We start from the raw sequence: 21,211 nt of genomic DNA, 5'->3' as shown, positions 1-21,211 counted from the left end.
ACCCATCCCACTGTCTGCTCTACAGTGTTGAGACCCATCCCTCTGTCTGCTCTACAGTGTTGAGACCCATCCCTCTGTCTGCTCTACAGTGTTGAGACCCATCCCTCTGTCTGCTCCACAGTGTTGAGACCCATCCCTCTGTCTGCTCTACAGTGTTGAGACCCATTTCTCTGTCTGCTCTACAGTGTTGAGACCCATCCCTCTGTCTGCTCCACAGTGTTGAGACCCATCCCTCTGTCTGCTCCACAATGTTGAGACCCATCCCTCTGTCTGCTCCACAGTGTTGAGACCCATCCCTCTGTCTGCTCCACAGTGTTGAGACCCATCCCTCTGTCTGCTCCACAGTGTTGAGACCCATTACTCTGTCTGCTCCACAGTGTTGAGACCCATTTCTCTGTCTGCTCTACAGTGTTGAGACCCATCCCTCTGTCTGCTCCACAGTGTTGAGACCCATCCCTATGTCTGCTCTACAGTATTGAGACCCATCCCTCTGTCTGCTCCACAGTGTTGAGACCCATCCTTTCCCTCTGCTCCACAGAGTTGAGACCCATCCTTTCCCTCTGCTCCACAGAGTTGAGACCCATCCTTTCCCTCTGCTCCACAGAGTTGAGACCCATCCTTTCCCTCTGCTCCACAGAGTTGAGACCCATCCTTTACCTCTGCTCCACAGAGTTGAGACCCATCCTTTCCCTCTGCTCCACAGTGTTGAGACCCATCCCTCTGTCTGCTCCACAGAGTTGAGACCCATCCTTTCCCTCTGCTCCACAGAGTTGAGACCCATCCTTTCCCTCTGCTCCACAGAGTTGAGACCCATCCTTTCCCTCTGCTCCACAGAGTTGAGACCCATCCTTTCCCTCTGCTCCACAGAGTTAAGACCCTTTCTTTCCCTCTGCTCCACAGAGTTGAGACACTTCCTTTCCCTCTGCTCCACAGAGTTGAGACCCATCCTTTCCCTCTGCTCCACAGAGTTGAGACCCATCCTTTCCCTCTGCTCCACAGAGTTGAGACCCATCCTTTCCCTCTGCTCCACAGAGTTGAGACCCATCCTTTCCCTCTGCTCCACAGAGTTGAGACCCATCCTTTCCCTCTGCTCCACAGAGTTGAGACCCATCCTTTCCCTCTGCTCCACAGAGTTGAGACCCATCCCTCTGTCTGCTCCACAGAGTTGAGACCCATCCTTTCCCTCTGCTCCACAGAGTTGAGACCCATCCTTTCCCTCTGCTCCACAGAGTTTAGACCCATCCTTTCCCTCTGCTCCACAGAGTTGAGACCCATCCTTTCCCTCTGCTCCACAGAGTTGAGACCCATCCTTTCCCTCTGCTCCAGACTCCTTAATTCCCTCTGCATTTGCTCCTCTGAGACCCCTTGTCTAAATTCATCTGACTCGTGTCGGGTTAGTGAGTGCATGCCAGGGTTTAACACTACAGGAAATACAGTATTACTGCCTATACATCGAAATGTCAGCTAACATACAGCTTGATAGGAATACTATCTTCTCTGACCTGCCTACTTTGCAGGGGATTTGATTGGTGTCTCCATAAAAGTGTTTTTGACTGATTCACTGAGAGACCCAAAGCAGTGCCTATATTTTAGAGTAACAGCATGACTCTAAGTTATGATAGAATACATTGCCTCCCTGGAGATGATGTTGACCTTATCACCTACCCAGGTGACTGGTGATGATGTAGCTCAAAATGTTCTAGGTCATGGACACAGATTTGGAGCCAACAAAACCCTGGGATTACCAATAGTCTGAAGAAGGAGAATCTGTTGCTAATTTCAATGTTTGAAGTTTGCTGAATCGTTCTTGCCTTTCATGTATTCTTGCTACTGTGATCCAGTGGTGGAAAAAGTACCCAACTGTCATACTTGAGTAAAAGTAAAGTACCTTAATAGAAAATGACTTGCGTAAAAGTGAAAGTCACCCAGTAGAATACTACTTGAGTAAAAGTCTAAAAGTGTTTTGTTTAAAAAATGCTTACGGTGCATTCAGAAAGTATTCAGACGCCTACCCTTTTTACACATTTTACTAAGTTACAGCCTTATTCTAAAATGTATTAAATAAAAAATTTTACTCAGCGATTTTTTCTCATCATCACACAATAGCCCATAACGAGAAAGTGAAAACAGTTTTTTTGAAAATTTTGCAAATGTACAGTTGAAGTCAGAGGTTTACAGACACCTTAACCAAAATCATTTAAACTCAGTTTTTCACAATTCCTGACATTTAATCCTAGTTCTTCGGTTTGCAAGCCTCCCCCTTTTTCCTCCAAACATAACGGTGGTCATTATGGCCAAACAGCTCTATTTTTGTTTCATCAGACCAGAGGACATTTCTCCAAAGAGTACGAGCTTTGTCCCCATGTGCAGTTGCAAACCGTAGTCTTGCTTTTTATGGGTGGTTTTGAAGCAGTGGCTTCTTCCTTGCTGAGCAGCCTTTCAGGTAATGTCGATATAGGTCTCGTTTTACTGTGCATATAGATACTTTTGTACCTGTTTCCTCCAGCATCTTCACAAGGTCATTTGCTGTTGCTCTGGGATTGTTTTGCACTTTTTACACCAAAGTACGTTCATCTCTAGGAGACAGAACGCATCTCCTTCCTGAGCGGTATGACGGCTGCGTGGTCCCATGGTGTTTTTACTTGCGTACTATTGTTTATACAGATGAATGTGGTACCTTCAGGAGTTTGGAAATTGCTCCCAAGGATGAACCAGAATTGTGTAGGTCTACCATTTTTTTTCTGAGGTCTTGGCTGATTTCTTTTGATTTTCCCATGATGTCAAGCAAAGAGGCACAGAGTTTGAAGGTAGGCCTTAAAATACATCCACAGGTACACCATCAACTGACTAAAATTATATCAATTAGCCTATCAGAAGCTTCTAAAGCTATGACATAATTTTCTGAAAATGTCCAAGCTGTTTAAAGGCACAGTCAACTTAGTGTGTGTACATTTCTGACCCACTGGAATTGTGATACAGGGAATCATAAGTGAAATAATCTGTCTGTAAACAATTGTTGGGAAAATGACTAGTGTCATGCACAAAGTAGATGTCCTAACCGACTTACCAAAACTATACATTGTTAACAAGAAATTTGTGGAGTGGTTGAAAAGGAGTTTTAATGACTCCAACCTAAGTGTATGTAAACTTCCTACTTCAACTGTAAGTCCTGGATGGCAGGAAGCTTGGCCCCAGTGATGTACTGGGCCGTACGCACTACCCTCTGTAGCGCCTTACGGTCGGATGCCGAGCAGTTGCCGAACCAGGCGGTGATGCAACCTGTCAGGATGCTGTCGATGGTGCAGCTGTCTAACTTTTTGAGTATCTAGGGACCCATGAAAAAATTTGTTGTTGGGGGGAAAATGGGGGGAAAAGGGGGAAAATGTGCTGTTGTGCCCTCTTCACAATTGTCTTGGTGTGTTTGGACCATGACATGTCTAGATTTTTCCACCCTCTGGTTGCATGTGACATGCTGGTAGAAATGAGGTAAAACGGATTTAAGTTTGCTTGCATTAAAGTCCCCGGCCACTAGGAGCGCCACTTCTGAATGAGTATTTTCTTGTTTGCTTATGGCCTTATACAGCTTGTTGAATGTGGTCTTAGTACCAGCATCGGTTTGTAGTGATAAATAGACGTCTCAAAAAAATATAGATGAAAACTCTCTTGATAGATTGTGTGGTCTACAGCTTATCATGAGGTACTCTTCCTTAGGCGAGCAATACCTCGAGACTTCCTTAATATTAGACATCATGCACTAGCTGTTATTGATAAATAGACACACACACCCACCCCTTGTTTTACCAGATGGAGCTGTTCTGTCCTGCCGATGCACTGAAAACCCTGCCAGTTGTATATTATCTGATTCGTCGTTCAGCCACGACTCGGTGAAACATATGATGTTACAGTTTTTAATATCCCGTTGGTAGGATAATCTTGAATGGAGATCATCCAGTTGATTCTCCAGAGATTGCACGTTGGCCAATAGAATGGATGGTAGAGGCGGGTTACCCCCTCGCCGACAAGTTCTCACAATGCACCGCAACCTCCATCCCATATATTTCCGTCTTTTCTTCTTTGAAGAAGAACATCTTCGTCCAGTTCGAGGTGAATAATCGCTGTTCTGATATCCAGAAGCTCTTTCCGGTCATAAGAGACGGTAGCAGCAACATTATGTACAATCTAAGTTACGAACAATGCAAAAAAACACACAAAATAGCACATTTGGTTAGGAGCTCGTAAAACGGCAGCCATCCCCTCCATCGGCATTATCACTTCCTGCACCATTTTCTTGTTTTTTTACATTTATGGATCACCAGAGGCACTCGGACATCATTAACAAACGAAGCAGTTGTGTTTGTGAGTCCGCCAAATCAGCGGCAGTACGGATGACCAGGGATGTTATTTTGATATGTGTGTGAATTGGACCAGTTTCCTGTCCTGAATTGGACCAGTTTCCTGTCAGGGAAAATTTATGGTGAAGTAAAAGTCGTCAAAAATATAAATAGTAAAGGACAGATACCCCCAAAAACTTCCTAAGTAGTACTTTAAAGTATTTTTACTTAAGTACATTACACCACTGCTGTGCTCATACATTTTATTTTTTCTGTCAGTGATTTTAAATACTATTACTGACCAAGTATGAATTATGCACTCTGATGGTTGAATGAAACAGTGTTTGTAAATGAGAAATGATTAATAATATTAAAGGACTTCAAAGGTAGATTCTGTTATTGAGAGGTTTATTAAGTTTCCCCAGAAATCATATTCTGAAGCTGTCAATCACTATACATGACATTGCCCAGATTGTAAACTTCCAAGTACCATTTTTTCAGGTTTTATTCCCATTCATCAACCGCTAGGAGAGAGTTGAATTATACACACTAATTGTAACCAACTTATCTTGCCAATCATAAAATCTTGGCAATAGCTAAGTATCTCACCTATGAACAATCTGATATGTTTCTTCCATCAAGAGCATGTGGACATCTTGAGCTTGCCTTATCTGACCCAAATATTGGCTTATTTGTATTGGGTCTCTTGTAATTACATTGTAGTACACCACTACCGATGACTGATACAAAGTCAAAGGAGAGAGGATTGGGGGACAGTAGTACAAACAGGCTTATCTATGTTGACCCTCTTAACCTCTCAGAACTGAATCAGTTCTTTGTTCAAATCAGTTCAGTTCAATTGTTTTACTAGAATTCAGTCATATGAAACTAAAATGTAATGTTTCAGCTGTATGGTGGGTGTGGTCTCTAGATCTGTCCAATTAACCTTGATAATTAGATGGATGGCATACATAGCTATATCTTTAATAATTGTTTTACCTGGTACCAACCAGACTGACAACATAGTGGGCTAAGATATGATCATTTATTGACTCCTACGACCTACACTAGACTGTTACAACCATGACTAATTAAATCTGTGCAAAGAATGTTCATGCATTTATTCATTCATCCGAGTAGTAACAACACTGCCATCAAGTGGAGTCTTGCAAAATAGCAGGGATTGAAAGATTTCATATGAGCTCGCAAATTGACAGATCTAGAATCAGTTTACCTTTCCAGAAACAACTAGGAAACGACGCAAGATCTGACCTTAGATCAGTTTGTAGGGTCAGTCAACCTCCCCCAAAATGTGCCCTTGATTTTGGGGTGCCTTGAAGAATATTTGCTTGACATAAATTTTTTCTCATCAGCAAAGACCCCAACCAATGAATCAATCACAAATGTCCCTTTGACGTCAAATCAGTCACGTGGATTTGCTCATCAGTGCGCACGTGGCTGTTTTACGGTTAGCTACTTTCTGTCATCAGAATTATTATAGAAGATAAAGTTGTTAAACTAGCTAGCTATATAGTCTCCGATTGAATTGCACTTCGAATAAATGTTTTAATATTTGATCAGTCTTATATCAGATGTTATATTAGGTAATGTATCCATTTTGATGATAACAAAGTGATGTGATCCAAGCTAACATATTAAGCTAGGTATCTAGGTAGGTAACATTAGCTAGCTAAGTTGGGTAGCAACTGAGTTAACGCATGGTAGCAGAACCCAGCAATTTACATGTCAGACCGAGTTTTACTAGCCACAGTATCCAGACCAGAGATGTGGCTTTGACATGTGAGAAACCCATGTTGATTTGTGAAGGTTAACGTTAGTTAGCTAGCTAGCTAACAAGCCTGTCTGTAGTCGAAAACTTCACATCTTAAAACAGAACGGAAACTTTGTTATCCATCTTTTTTTCCTTCTGTGATTTCATTAGGGAGAAATGATGCCTCTGTGCTCACCCTCTTGGAAAGACAAATGGAGAACAAAGTTTCAGGTCTGTTTCTACAGAAAATAACTTAATTCGTTTGGAAGAAACAGCTCTGCAGTGTAAAACTGAACTTTAACAAATTGTTGTCCATTGGTGTTTTTCAAATTGTGATGTGTCTGATACATTGGGAGGATACACATCACTGAACCTCGTGCTTGTTCTGAAGACAATTTTAAGGTATTGTTTGACTTTAGTGACTAATAATGCAGACATCTCTTTTGCTTGTATTTTTGACTAGGGTGTCTGAGATGGACAGCAACAACAGAGAGAAGGTGAAGTTTGACTGGCTACAGACAACACTCTGCTCGCCTACAAAGTTCCGCAAGAGCAATGGTGGCGCACCCAAGCCCATCCGCTGGAGTGTGTCGCCCAGTGAGGTTTTAACTGCCCCTGATCTGAACGTGTCAGCTGGCCTGGGAGAGCTCGAGGGCATCTGCCTAGACACACCCAAGAGAAAGGAGATCACCTCGTCAAACGACCCCAGCGGGAGCAACCTCTTCACAGGGAAAATCAAGGGGCTCAGGAATCTCTCCAGAAAATGTCTGAAAGATCTCACTCCCTCTGAGTCCAAGGTAAATCATGACTGTGGACTCTGCTAAGCAATTCAATGCACGGACCATTGCTCTGTTCTCCCAAATGTCATCTTTCTTTGCCTCTTCTACATGAACTCAGATGGCCAGTGTTACATGTCGTTTACTGGTGTTGCTTCCATTGGATGTCAATTTTGTTTTTTTTCCTTAGGCGGTACTCAATATCGCCCTATTCTCTCCTTTTCCACCTCAGAGTGTGGTGCTGAAAAGGGATGACTCCCCTGATTGGTCAGATGTTGAGGACCCTGTGGTGGTGGAGACCTTCTCCCAGGAGGAGTCTCCATCGCATTCCACTGCCAAGGTGGAGCCCAAGAGAGAGGTCAGCAGCAGTGACTCCTCCTTACCTGCTCTGGACTACATTCCTAACTCTCTACTTTACTTCACGAAGCCTCAAACATACCACCCAGACACCTGGAAACTCAACTTTCCTGCTGTGAATGCTCAGAGTGGTAGCATTACAGCACCCTCTCTCACCTCCCCCTCTACAAACAGACTGAATGGTGTTGTTCAGCCACCCAGTGAGAGCCCAGCTCAGCCCTTCCCTCAGTCATGGAGGACGGTGTTCATTTCCTCCAAGCAAATCCCCCAAGAGAAGACAAACAGTGCACAGCCGCCTGCCCCCGGGACACCCAGGACTGGCATGGGGGGCATCGGTGTCCCGCGCTCCCCCAGCAGTGTCTCCTCCTCCCCGGACCCCTTTGCTCTGTGGGAGCCTGCTATTTGCTCCAGCAACACTTCGCCTGCTACACACAAAATCCACCCCCTGTTCTCCAGCCCCTACCGCCCCTGTGAACAGACCTTTCGAAGGTACTCTGACGGAGGCCACTCCTTTCCCTCTTCCTCCCCCTCCAGGTGCTATGACAACAGCACCAACACCAGGAGAATGTCAGTGGGAGTGGAGCCTATCTGGGCATGCGACCCCTCCCAGCGGAGGGCGAGCCAACATGGCTTTGTGGACACCCACTGCCACCTGGACATGCTGTGGGGCAAGCTGGGCTTCCGGGGCACCTTTGCCCGCTTCCGCAGCCTGCACCAGAGCAGCTTCCCGACTGATTTTCACGGCTGCATTGCCGACTTCTGCAACCCTCGGATCATGGTGCGGGAAGCGCTGTGGGAGGGCCTGCTGGCGGAGGAGCTGGTCTGGGGGGCGTTCGGGTGCCACCCCCACTTCGCCAAAGAGTACTCTGAGGTCCACGAGCGTAGCATTCTAATGGCCATGCGACACCCTAAAGCTATAGCCTTTGGCGAGATTGGCCTGGACTACTCCCACAAGAACTCCACCAACACATCCAGGCAGAAAGAGGTATGGTCAGAACTTAATTTTCTCCCTCTTATTCAACTGACCCATTTGAAGTAGTTAATAACCTGCTGCTTGGTTGAGGTAGTGATGGTGTTGTGTGTTTGGCGCCCCCTGTAGGTGTTTGAACGTCAGCTGAAACTGGCTGTGGCTATGAACAAGCCTCTGGTGATCCACTGCAGGGACGCAGACGATGACCTGCTGCTCATCATGAAGAAGTGTGTGCCCCAGGACTACAAAATCCACAGGTCAGTGTCTGCATGTGTGTGACTGATACTGTTCATGGGGGAATTCCACAGTAACAGAATTACAATTTGACTGTTTTTTGTTTCACTTTTAAAATGTGTACCGAACAAAAACCATTGATTTCAAAGTTTAACAATCCATACAACTCTATATAGACGGGTTAGCATCAGGAAAACAATGCGCACGCTTCAATGGGGCAGAAGCCTGTGTAGTGATTCTGGATGGCCAGATGGCTATCAACAATGACAAGAAGCTGCCATGTGGGGAATTGTAGGTTTCTTGTTCTTGATAACATGTCTTGTTTTGACTGATGTCACGTCTATGCTAATATGGCAAAACAATTTTCTAGCTAGATGAGCAACAACTAGCAATGTATTTGAGAAGTGTTCATTCTGCAAATGTATGTTTTCAATAAACATTGGAGACTAACTATAGTTTACATGTTGTCAACAGTAAGCCAACCTCGTCTGTTTTGCCCCATAGTCGCGCACACGTCAGTTTTGTTGCTAAACAACCAACACGTCTATACACAAGGGCTACTTTGAACAACTTCCACAGAAAAATTTACAAAAACAAATTTAGTGGAACTGTGCAGATGATAACTTTGCTAACAGAATTATGGTAACATGTCCTTCAGTGTTTTATGCGACCACCTTTTCCAAAAACTGAAATATCTGCTTTGTTTTTTAACTACAGTATGTGAAATGGATTGACATCATAGGTCCCTGATCTGTACTACACAGAAATGCATATGAATGTCATTCTCCATGTTTCACAAGTTTGGATATTGCAGCACAGAGTAAGAGTGCAGTACAATATAGTAAAGTAGAGTGGATTACAGTATAATTTAGTACATTACAATATACTGTACTCTACCTTTCTTTACTGTATTGTACTAATGTATTGGCTTGTACTCTACTGTGCTCTCACTGTACAATGCTGTCCAAACTTGTGAAACACATCTATGATAGGTTCAGATTTGGTCCGGTCCATTTGTGAACGTTAACATTAACGTCAGGGTGGACGGACCAAATCTCAACGTCAATGGACGACTGGTGTCGGTCAGTGCTGGCAACAGACGCTGGTAACAGTAAATGGAAAAAGAGGGGGCTCATGTGTCGGTAGGAGCTGGGGGAGGTGACATTAACTGGAGAGGGAGTGGTTGTCGAGACGGACTGTTTTAACACTTGGTTTAACACAAAGCAGTCACAAACCAAACCGTTTTGAGCTGAACATAACAGTATGCCAGTGGAAGGGAAAACGGTAGCAGGTGACAACTTGTTGTTTGTGGCTGCTATGATTTTCCCATTTTAGCCAATTCAGTTCTGCAATTCCATTACTGTTTTGGTAATTCTGTTACTAATTTTGTAACTGAATGACGAGTTTTAATCACGTAATAATTCATAAGAGAATTTGATATCAGTAAATCTAATTGGTAGGTCTACCATTACTTGTTATAAGTCTGTGAACTTTCATTATCTTCCCTCATGAGGGAGAGAAATAAGAAAATATCTTAAAGGATTCTCCAGTACTTTTGTCTTCTTTTTAGCCAGTAGTTCTGAAAGTAGCACCCACGAGCCAAAAGTGTTCCCTGAAAAAAATCAGATGTGCACCATGTCATTGCTCTCTTTCTCGCTCTACTGTGTGTGATTCTTGCTAGCTGTCACTCAAATGGTGAGGGGCTGAATCTCATTGGCTGGAACTGAAATTGTTAGGGGCTGGTCCAAATGGGGGGAAATGTAGGGGAAGTGGTGCAACACAGCTTCCAGAAAACAAACTAAGGATTTTGTGGCTAATTGAGGTAAGTCAGTAATTCTGCTCATAGATTATGCATGTATGAACTACACATTGTAACATCCAGCCTAAAGCGGGAGGTAAAAAATATATATACTTACTAGTCGCCAAAGTACTGGAGCATGTCTTAAAACATTTGTTTTTGGTAACAGAATTATAAGGCAATGTTTTTTAACTTAGACTTACATTTGCCTTTCTTTTCCACAGACACTGTTTCACCAACAGTTACCCGGTGATCGAGCCCTTCCTGAAGGAGTTTCCCAACCTGTGTGTGGGCTTCACGGCTCTCATCACCTACCCTAGGGCATACGAGGCCCGTGACGCGATCCGCAAGATCCCCCTCGACCGCATCCTCCTGGAGACAGACGCACCCTATTTCCTGCCCCGACAGGTACACACAAACACCACACAACAACACACATTTGGGAGGGTGGTTCAACGGGCACCGATTCACAAGCTTGGCGTATACAGGTGAAAGTTTAAGGTTGACAGTGCATGTATGTAAATCGTTTTTGTTCTCTGTGTACCGGTAGGTTAGTAAAGATGTCTGTAGGTTTGCCCACCCAGGCATGGGTATACACACCCTGCGTGAGATCAGCCTTCTGAAGGGAGAAAGCATCACCACGGTGCTCACCACGATCCGACGCAACACCACCCAGCTCTACGGCATATGACCACGACGACAGGGAAGGTCACCACGGAGGCCATGACTACCACCCTTGTAGGCATGGAAGTACAAGGTGTAGCTGTCGTAGTGACCTGACACACACTTGCTCTCCTCAAACATAGGCAGCCTCATGGAGGAGAGAATTGTGTTATCGAAGGTTCACATTAAAGAATAATCGTTAAACTATATATAGAATAAATCAACTGTTTTCCAAACTGGTTTTGTTTGCAGCCTGTGGCATTTAACGTCTGAAAATATATATATTTTTGGTAGTTAACGCATTGCAGAAAAATGTATATAAGATAAGAGAAAAAAGGATGTAGTTGTCAAGCTTTGTTTTAGCTGGCCCCAAGCCCTTGCATAGTTTTAGGAGTTAAGTCTGAAACAGGCTTGCAGGCATTAGGAGCATGAAATGCTCAGTTTGAGCTTCACTCTGTTCTAAAAGATCCCAATGGTTTCAGCAACTATGATCTCACTCTGGAATCCAAATCTTATTTTATTTTTTACCTTTATTTTATTATTAGATTTGACGGAAGCTTTAATTTGTTTAATTTTGGTGTTTAATCATTTTACTCTACCTTGCTGACTTGTGAAATGGTTTGGTTTTGATTTAGTCGATGTAGAAGCCTTCCTGGTTCCTTCCTCACTATCAAAGGCTGTTATGTACTCAATTAAAAGCTTATTTTTACTTTCTCCTGATTTGTGTGAATTGATACATGAGCACTTTGGTCCTTTTGAATACAGCTCTTTCTCTCCAACACCCCTCATTAAACTCCTATCAAGAACATGGAGGCTGCATTAGGTCAATTTACTCTCAACAGGTAAATAAATACCTCTTGAGGGTGCTGGTGTACTCAGTGGTTGGTAATGGTAGAACAAGCCTGTTATGTTCAAAGGCAATTTTTTAAAGGTTAATACTTTACTCTTGAAGTTATACCTTAGTTCCACTGGTGTCAATTCAGTCCTTATGTGTAGTTTGATGGGAAGGAATTGTGTATGCTTCAAGTCTGGTACACTAAGGAAAGATGTTACGCGTGTAAAGGGGTTGCAGGGGTTTGTATAGACTAGAGGGCAACTGAGTAGAATGTCCATATAGGGCCTTGTCTTATACATCTTTCTGTAGTGTTTTGTATGGGGGGAACCAGGCTGAACATCTCTGCGTTAGGGAGAAATAAGGTTGATTTTATTTCCAGATTTAATAGAGACATGAAGTGGCTGAGTGGCCTGTACATTAGCCACTTCCTGTGAGCAGTCAGAGATGGGTTAAGAAAGAGTAGCTTCAGCACTTCCATTTGAGAATGATTGACAGGAGCACCCAGTGACACATCCAGAGAGACACTACCATCACACCAGATCAAAGTGGAAAAGCTGCTAGGACAATGGGTTCAATGTGTGAATGGTACCTAAGTACCTCTACTGAACCCAGAGAAACTCATGATTTTGAGTTATTCAAGGGCACACGTCTCCCATGTAACTGTTTTGTGTTCTACTTGAGCCTGTTGTATATAGGTCCGGATATGTGAGTACACTTGTTGGAAGGGCAGCCTGGAGTTAGAGACGAGGCCTTCTAATACAATCTAATAAAACACGTGGCCCACAGCGCACTGCCAGAGGTGCCCTAGTTCCCCAGGTCTGAGTAGCAGCCTCTTCAGCTGACCTGAAACCGATATTAAACAAGACACAAAGAGAGGGTTCTTTCCTTCAATGAATACATGGTCATAATTTAGCATGTTTCACAGGATTATGTCAAGTGTCCTATTCACTGCACTGTGACTGTAATCTGACCAGAACAAATGAGTTAAACTTGCAGGAAACAGCTGAGGGAACTTATAAGAATAATTATTTCTGGCAGATTTAGTGAGATCGATGGGCTGTTTCATATTCTCCTGGTGCTCAAATTCAGATGTTTTGCCGTTATGAGCCACGACCTAAGAAAGTATTTTTACTAGAGAACTCTTTGAAGATAAGGATGACAGATCTGTTCAAAGACCCAAAATGACCCAGGGAGTAAGGAAGCAGTGTTATTTTATTCATCTTTTACAATTCAAACGATGTTCACACAGTACATCGGGTATAAGACAAGTTGAGAAAGGAAAGTTGGAGAACAGGAAATGGGAGGTTCTTTGTATTCCGTGTCTATGCCAAGTTGTGATCATTCTGAAACACAAAAACATGATTTTAAACAATGCTGCTCTGGAACATTTAATGCACTCAGCTAGCTGTCTGTCTGATGGTTTAGATTTGACAGATGACTGTTCATTCAAATATGGTTAACTCCAAATATGTGCTAATGAGTTGTTATAGCTACCATCATGAACAGGCAGTGTATCGCTATCCAGTGGCAACCTGTCATTCAGGGCTGAATGTACACCACCGTTCAAGCAATTTTTTTGTCCATTAAAATAACATCAAAATGATCAGAAATACAGTGTAGGCAGTTAAATTTGTAAATGACTTGTAGCTGGAAACGGCTGATTTTTTAAAATGGATATCTACATAGGCGTACATTATCAGCAACCATCTGTGTTCTAATGGCACGTTGCATTAGCTAATCCAAGTTCATAATTTTAAAAGGCTAATTGATCATTAGAAAACCCTTTTGCAATTATTTTAGCACAGCTGAAAACTGTTCTGATTAAAGAAGCAATAAAACTGGCCTTCTTTAGACTAGTGGAGTATCTGGAGCATCAGCATTTGTGGGTTCGATTACAGGCTCAAAATGTCTATTATTTTTCTGAGAAATGAAGGCTATTCCATTTGAGAAATTTCCAAGAAACTGAAGATCTCGGTCAATGCTGTATACTACTCCCTTCACAGAACAGCGCAAACTGACTTTAACCAGAATAGAAAGAGGAGTGGGAGGCCCCGGTGCACAAATGAGCAAGAGGACAAGTACATTACAGTGTCTAGTTTGAGAAACAGATGCCTCACAAGTCCTCAACTGGCAGCTTCATTAAATAGTACCCGCAAAACTCCAGTCTCAACATCAACAGTGAAGAGGCAACTCCGGGATGCTGGCCTTCTAGGCAGAGTTGCAACGAAAAAGACATATCTCAGACTGGCCAATAAAATATTAAGATGAGCAAAAGAACACAGACACTGGACAATTGTTCTGAATTCTGTTACTATACATTTAGAAAATACTGAACAGATAGTTATATTGACTACATCTGTCTTAGCTCGCTCATTATCGTCTTAATCGAAATTACGGATCCGTAAAAATAATCCGTTCCCTTGTATAATATGTACATCTCAATTGTCAGTAAAAACCACATTTGTATAAGCAAGTCAACCATATTAGCTGTTTAAAAAAAAAAAATGTAGCAAATGAGGCTGAATGAACTGTTTCGCTGACAGACAAGGCTCAGCTGATAACCAGGTGTAGCAGTGGTAAGGTGTTGGGACTGCTGTTGGGACTCTGCTATTGGGACAGCTTTATGTAGGCCCTAACAGTTTGTGGGCACCATTTGTCACCGTTACAGTGCAATTAATGTCTTGTTTAGTGTTGTGTTGTGTTATAGTGCAATTAATGTCTTGTTTAGTGTTGTGTTGTGGCTTTGCTGCTATGCATTAAATAAAAGTTGAGTTTGCCCCACCAAGATTTACATGCTAAAATCGCCACGGTCTCTATCCAACTAGAGTAGTAGTGCTGTATGTAAGTTCAAATGTCATCGCAGGGCACCTGCAGTGGCAGTGTCTCCCAGGACGTCATGCAGGATCTTCTGCAGCACGGCACCATACTCCTGGAACTCCTCCTCACTCATGGTGATGCCCATCTCAAAAGGAGCCTTGATCTGAGAACAGGCAGAGCTGATCAGTATCCAAATTTAACCTAGCCCTTAACATCCCTTGGCATGTTATGTGGTTTTGAAAGCAACATGTTAATAAAGCCATTTTAGACCCTTTTTTAAAAATGTCACCTTTATTTAACCAGGTAGGCCAGTTGAGAACAAGTTCTCATTTACAACTGCGACCTGGCCAAGATAAAGCAAAGCAGTGTGACACGAACAACAACACAGAGTTACACATGGAATAAACAAACGTACAGTCAATAACACAATATACAGTGTGTGCATATGGCGTGAGGAGGTAAGGCAATAAATAGGCCACAGTAGCAAGTAATTACAATTCAGCTAATTAACACTGGAGTGATAGATGTGCAGATGATGATGTGCAAGTAGAAATACTGGTGTGCAAAAGAGCAGAAAAGTAAATAAAAACATAGTGGATCCAGGCAATGAGGCAGTGATCGCTGAGATCCTGATTAAAAACAGCATAGGTGTATTTGGAGGGCAATTTAGTCAGGATAATATCTATGAGGGTGCCCATGTTTACAGATTTTGGGTTGTACCTGGTGGGTTCCTTGATCATTTGTGTGAGATTGAGGGTGTCTAGCTTAGATTGTAGGTCTGCCGGGGTGTTAAGCATATCCCAGTTTAGGTCACCTAACAGAACGAACTCTGAAGATAGATGAGGGGCAATCAATTCACATATGGTGTCCAGGGCACAGCTGGGAGCTGAGGGGGGTCTATAACAGGCAGCAACAGTGAGAGACTTAGGCTGGGTGGATGGTAGGGGCATTGGGTTGATTTGGGTTCAGCAGCAGTGTTGGATTTGTAGAGCTATTTTCAAGAGGTAAATCCATGTGCATGTGTCACTTACCGTATTGTGTTTGTCTTCCTGGTGAAGGGGACCCTCAAACAGCTCAGCAAAGCTCTCAATGTCTCGCCGACCAACTCGAGGGGGCTTCCCTTTACCCTGCAGGGCCAGGCCGTGACAGTGAGTCACACACTACCTTATTCACACATTTAGTATAACATTACTCACACACATTTTACACACAATTCGTAAACCTTACTCACAAACACACACGTCTGCTACACCTTACCTGTCTTACCTGTGGTTTCTGGGAGGGGCTGAGGAAGCTGGAGCCAGCACTGACTGACTTGGCCCACAGAGCCAGAGTACACAGCATCAGTGTCATGAGACCTGTGTTTCTCTTCAGTGGCATGATGGATGGCTGTTTGCGCTTTGTAGAGAGAACTCACCAAATACAAATTAACAACATTTTAAAGCACTGTATATTGTGATGCTTTTATCCAAAGCATTCCTATGGCACAATATGACATACATTTAACTTGTGTATAAATGAATCGAGATACCAAACCTAAATATGGCACAATATGACATACATTTAACTTGTGTATAAATGAATCGAGATACCAAACCTAAATATAATCTCCTCTGATATCTTATTTATTGAAAACTAATTGTTATACTCACCAGATATACCTTGGACATTGATATGGTTGGACTAGGGTCTCTTTTCACCTTATATACCTATTCTTATGTTTACCTCTGAGACATTTGGAATCCAAACACATATTTGCTTCTATGTTTGCACATTAAAGCAAATATAGTCATGGTTGATGGAACTGGGAATAGATGGATTGTTCAAGTGTTTGAATAGATAAAAGAACAAGAATAGCACAGTTACAACCTGATAACAGAAATGTTCTTGCTGATTATCACCTTTAATCATACTATTATGATGACACCACACTGTCATGTGGGCTTTAGACCCTTTTAGAATGTGTACTCATACCTGAGCAACTGTTTGCTGGTCCATCAACAGAAACATTCTGCATTTCCTGAGTCTACAAAATACATATTCACTGTCCTATGTACTGAAATATGCCAAAACACATTATCTCAACTTTCAGTTTTTCCGTTCTTTGTCAGCTGTAATGGGCAGAATGTTGTGCATCATTATAAGCATCGAAATGGTATATTTCTGGTTATACGATATATATATATATATTTTATCTTTAACTCTGCATTGTTGGAAAATAATCAGTGAGTAACGTTAAGCATTTCACTGTTAGTCTACGCCTGTTGTTTACGAAGCATGTGACAAATAAAATTTGATTTGATACATGAGACATAGTAAAAAAACAATCTCTGTCTATACTTGGTCTGATATACATATACATATATTACATAACTGCATGTTCAAGAGCCTGAATCCATTATAACCAGAAACGAATTATGCCAACATTGAAAGCATCAATCTTTTTTTGACTGCCAGTTGCTTACTCCACACCGCTAGGTGGCAGTCCTGAATCTACTTAGCTAGCAACCCTTAAATTATCACGTGAACCAAACAACTCGGCTGCTTCCGAGTTGTAGATTGGTTGCTTTCCACTAGCTAGCTGGCTTTGAGCTGATATATCGAAATCTAACAACCATGGATAAAAAGAATAAGCAATATGCAGTGACTGCTTCATCGTTGACTTGTTTACAATAATTAATATTGTCACATTTTCTGTCACCAGTGTGTGAACCATAGCTAGCTCATTAGATAACGCCGGTAATTTATCTAGCCTGCACGCTAACACATAGCAAGCTAGGATACTGTACTATACTAATTTTTCTGCAGCTGGTTGATCTCAAAGCTGAACTCGACTGGTCCTGGTATAGTTTTGTAATTCGTTACACTGGTCTTTAAATGCTGTCATATTCTGTGTTATGTTCTGTTAATTACTGATGTCCCCTTTAAGGATGGAGCACCCTTGGTCATGCGCAGTATTGTTCTATGTTATTCTGGTACTAACTAGTTTGAGTAAATGTGAAGCTCCAGTTCAATTGCTTGTATTCCGAGTCTTTCTTATTACATAAATAAGTACTAAGTGTTAAGACACTACATTCTGTATGTAAGGTTGACATGTGAAGGCCCTACATATGCCATTTGTATTTCTCGCATTGGAATTACAGTCCTCTTTTCCATTGTGTCAGATGAGGAGACAGAGGGACTTTTCCTGGTGGATTTCACCCAGAAGATTATTGACAAGAAGAGAGAGAATCATGCGGACCAAGACTTTCAGGGAAAAGGGTATATTTTACTCTGATCAAACATGGTTTGTTCATAGAAGAAGATGTTAGTGACAATACTGTTTTGAGCTTCTTTTTTTAATGTTTGTACACAGACGTGACCCGGCTGAAAAGGACCGACTATCAGAGGACATGCGTAGAGAGCTGCAGAGGCAAGTCTGGGAGAGGGAGGAGGCCATGAACAGTCCTGTGGGACGAATCCACTACGAGGACATCAGGGAGCAACGTTGACATGGCACTGGTTTCATAGATACAGTAATCAAACTGTATTTACTGTACTTTTTTAACCAAACCCTGAGAGGTGTGTTCTCTGTGGATTGACTTGTCTCTTCTCTGATCTCTTGCCTCTTCCTCCATCTCTCACACTGCTATTTTTCCTCCCTCTTCTTTTACTGTCTGTCCATGTCAGAGGCCCATGAGCTGGATGTGGGCTACTTTACATTTTCTCATGACCAGGAGCAGCGCAGGAAACAGATACTCTGGACATGCTCAGACACCAGGTGAGTTACTCTCAGCCTCCGCAACCCCTGAGATTAGACATTCTTATATCACTTATCAGTTCATTTAAATGACTGAGTTTGAAGCATATTGTCAACATTAATTCAATTTTTTTAAAGATTAATTATCTCTCTCCCTTTCTCTCCCTCTCTTTCTCTCAAACGACAGACCAGCGCAGTAAGAGGGAGCAGTTGAAGGAGAACAGGAAGGCTCTGCTGAACGCTCAGTTGGCCAAGGTGAGGCAAAGGAAGATGAAGACTAAGCTGGACGGAACACAGGACGACCAGGGAGCTGGACCCAAACAAGGTTAGAGGAACCTCCCACAATTATACAGCATTGGAGACAATGATACCTGATCAGGCTAGATTGTATGGCTATGACTGTATACTGCTCTATGTATATACTTTTGACTGTAGTGAATACTGTTGTAAGTGTTGTCTCTTATATTACTTCCTTCAGAAGAGGATGAAGCCCATGAGGAGGCCCATGCAGTGAAGAAGTTGGAGGTAGAGATCCAAGAGGGGAGAGACACCAAGTTAGGTGTACCCCACGTCAGGGAGTGGGACAGGGGCAAAGGTAAACACTACTCCTTGTTTCTGGTTGACACGATTGGCATGGATCTTTTTTTTTAGAATGAATGGTGATCATTGATGAATCACTGCCACCCACTGGCATAACATGTATAACATGGCAAAGTAGAGCAGGAAAGTTCCAGGTGTAACCAAGGACTGCTTGCTGTAGTCAACACCTGTCAGATCATCTCTGGTAATTTCCTCCAGTGAGACACCAAAGAGTTGTATGCTGCTTGGAGTGTTAGATCATTAACTAACTGTCTTCTCTTTTTTCAATTTGACAACACTCCTTTCCTAGTGGACTTTTTTGGCAAGTGGACGGGTCGGCGGCAGGATGATAGGGAGTCAGAGTTCACTCCTCCCTCTGTGTACTTCAGCGACGATAAGAGACAGGGCTACGGGAAATGGGCCAAACGGGAGCAGGACAAACCCAAAATGGCCTTCATGTGGTCAGAGGGGCAGGGTGGAGGGCATAGATAGCTACCCCAGGCCAAGCCCAAAAGTAGTTATTTACCCTAGCCCCAGTCAAGTACCCCTGTACCCTCTCAACCCACAATGCTATTCATTGACTACAGCTCAGCGTTCAACACCATAGTACCCTCAAAACTCATCACTAAGCTAAGGATCCTGGGACTAAATACCTCCCTCTGCAACTGGATCCTGGACTTCCTGACGGGCCGCCCCCAGGTGGTGAGTGTAGGTAGCAACACATCTGCCACGCTGATCCTCAACACTAGCTCCACAGGGGTGCGTGCTCAGTCCCCTCCTGTACTCCCTGTTCACCCACGACTGCATGGCCAGGCACGACTCAAACACCATCATTAAATTTGCAGACGACACATCAGTGGTAGGCCTGATCAAAGACAACGACGAGACAGCCTATAGGGAGGAGGTCAGAGACCTGGCCGTGTGGTGCCAGAATAACAACCTATCCCTCAACGTAGCCAAGACTAAGGAGATGATTGTGGACTACAGGAAAAGGAGGACCGAGCACGCCCCCATTCTCATCTACGGGGCTGTAGTGGAGCAGGTTGAGAGCTTCAAGTTCCTCGGTGTCCACATCAACAACAAACTAGAATGGTCCAAACATACTAAGACAGTCATAAAGAGGGCACGACAAAGCCTATTCCCCCTCAGGAAACTAAAAAGATTTGGCATGGGTCCTGAGATCCTCAAAAGGTTCTACAGCTGCAACATCGAGAGCATGGTTGCATCACTGCCTGGTACGGCAATTGCTCGGCCTCTGGCCACAAAGGAACTACAGAGGGTAGTGCGAATGGCCCAGTACATCACTGGGGCTAAGCTGCCTGCCATCCAGGACCTCTACACCAGGCAGTGTCAGAGGAAGGCTCTAAAAATGGTCAAAGACCCCAGCCACCCCAGTCATAGACTGTTCTCTCTACTACCTCATGGCAAGCGGTACCGGAGTACCAAGTCTCGGACAAAAAGGCTTCTCTACAGTTTTTTTTCCCCCAAGCCATAAGACTCCTGAACATGTAATTAAATGGCTACCCTGACTATTTGCATTGTGTGCCCCCCCCAACCCTCTTTTTACACTGCTGCTACTCTGTTTATCATATATGCATAGTCACTTTAACTATACATTCATGTACATACTACCTCAATTGGGCCGACCAACCAGTGCTCCCACACATTGGCTAACCAGGCTATCTGCATTGTGTCCCGCCACCTGCCAACCCCTCTTTTACGCTACTGCTACATCATATATGCATAGTCACTTTAACCATATCTACATGTACATGGTACCTCAATCAGCCTGACTAACTGGTGTCTGTATATAGCCTCGCTACTGTATATAGCCTGTTTTTTTACTGTTTGATTTCTTTACTTACCTGTTGTGTACCCAACACCTTTTTTGCACTATTGGTTCGAGCCTGTAAGTATGTTGTATTCGGCGCACGTGACAAATAAACTTTGATTTCATTTGATCCCCTGGTCAGCACCAAAACACTGTCCAATCCCAAAATGCACCTCCAGCCCCTCAGTGCCCCCCTCAACCCCCCACCTTAGTACCCTCCCAACAGCCCCAACCCCAATACACACCCCCCCCACCAACATACCCTCAGTTTGCTTCCCCATTTCAGTCCCGATTTGCACCTCCACCCTTTCACCTTCAGTATCTTCCTCAACTTCAGTATGCAGCCCCAAACTCAGCCCCAGTGCCCCCCTCAGCTTCAGACCCAGCTCCCTTCCCAGAGCCTGGATAACATGCTGTCCTTCAGCAAGAACTCTGCTTGATACTCACAGACACACCTGTATTAAACTAACCCAAACACACAAATAACGTTGATGGGTGTTAGACTATAGT

At 43.3% G+C, this 21,211-nt stretch overlaps 3 protein-coding genes across 3 annotated transcripts; 2 read left to right on the top strand and 1 right to left on the bottom strand.

Moving 5' to 3' along the window:
- Positions 1-6,572: 6,572 nt before the first annotated feature.
- Positions 6,573-10,928, top strand: LOC139369452 (TatD DNase domain containing 2). Its single transcript, XM_071108716.1, has 5 exons — positions 6,573-6,899; positions 7,111-8,220; positions 8,335-8,462; positions 10,462-10,645; positions 10,788-10,928. The coding sequence occupies exons 1-5, from the start codon at positions 6,576-6,578 to the stop codon at positions 10,926-10,928; spliced, it is 1,887 nt and encodes a 628-aa protein (XP_070964817.1). The 5' UTR covers positions 6,573-6,575.
- Positions 10,929-13,035: 2,107 nt separating this feature from the next.
- On the bottom strand, positions 13,036-15,950 carry LOC139369811 (ghrelin/obestatin prepropeptide). Its single transcript, XM_071109085.1, has 4 exons — positions 15,819-15,950; positions 15,584-15,679; positions 14,604-14,715; positions 13,036-13,078 (listed from the first exon to the last, which is right to left on the bottom strand). The coding sequence occupies exons 1-4, from the start codon at positions 15,930-15,932 to the stop codon at positions 13,074-13,076; spliced, it is 327 nt and encodes a 108-aa protein (XP_070965186.1). The 5' UTR covers positions 15,933-15,950; the 3' UTR covers positions 13,036-13,073.
- Positions 15,951-17,631: 1,681 nt separating this feature from the next.
- Positions 17,632-19,365, top strand: LOC139371067 (coiled-coil domain containing 174). Its single transcript, XM_071111116.1, has 5 exons — positions 17,632-17,813; positions 17,908-18,312; positions 18,472-18,616; positions 18,770-18,886; positions 19,181-19,365. The coding sequence occupies exons 2-5, from the start codon at positions 18,298-18,300 to the stop codon at positions 19,360-19,362; spliced, it is 459 nt and encodes a 152-aa protein (XP_070967217.1). The 5' UTR covers positions 17,632-17,813; positions 17,908-18,297; the 3' UTR covers positions 19,363-19,365.
- The last annotated feature ends 1,846 nt before the right edge of the window (positions 19,366-21,211 follow it).

The sequence above is a fragment of the Oncorhynchus clarkii genome, chromosome 17 (assembly GCF_045791955.1).
Source record: "Oncorhynchus clarkii lewisi isolate Uvic-CL-2024 chromosome 17, UVic_Ocla_1.0, whole genome shotgun sequence".
In the NCBI taxonomy this organism is placed as follows: domain Eukaryota; kingdom Metazoa; phylum Chordata; class Actinopteri; order Salmoniformes; family Salmonidae; genus Oncorhynchus; species Oncorhynchus clarkii.
This window is presented reverse-complemented; position numbering and strand designations above follow the sequence as displayed.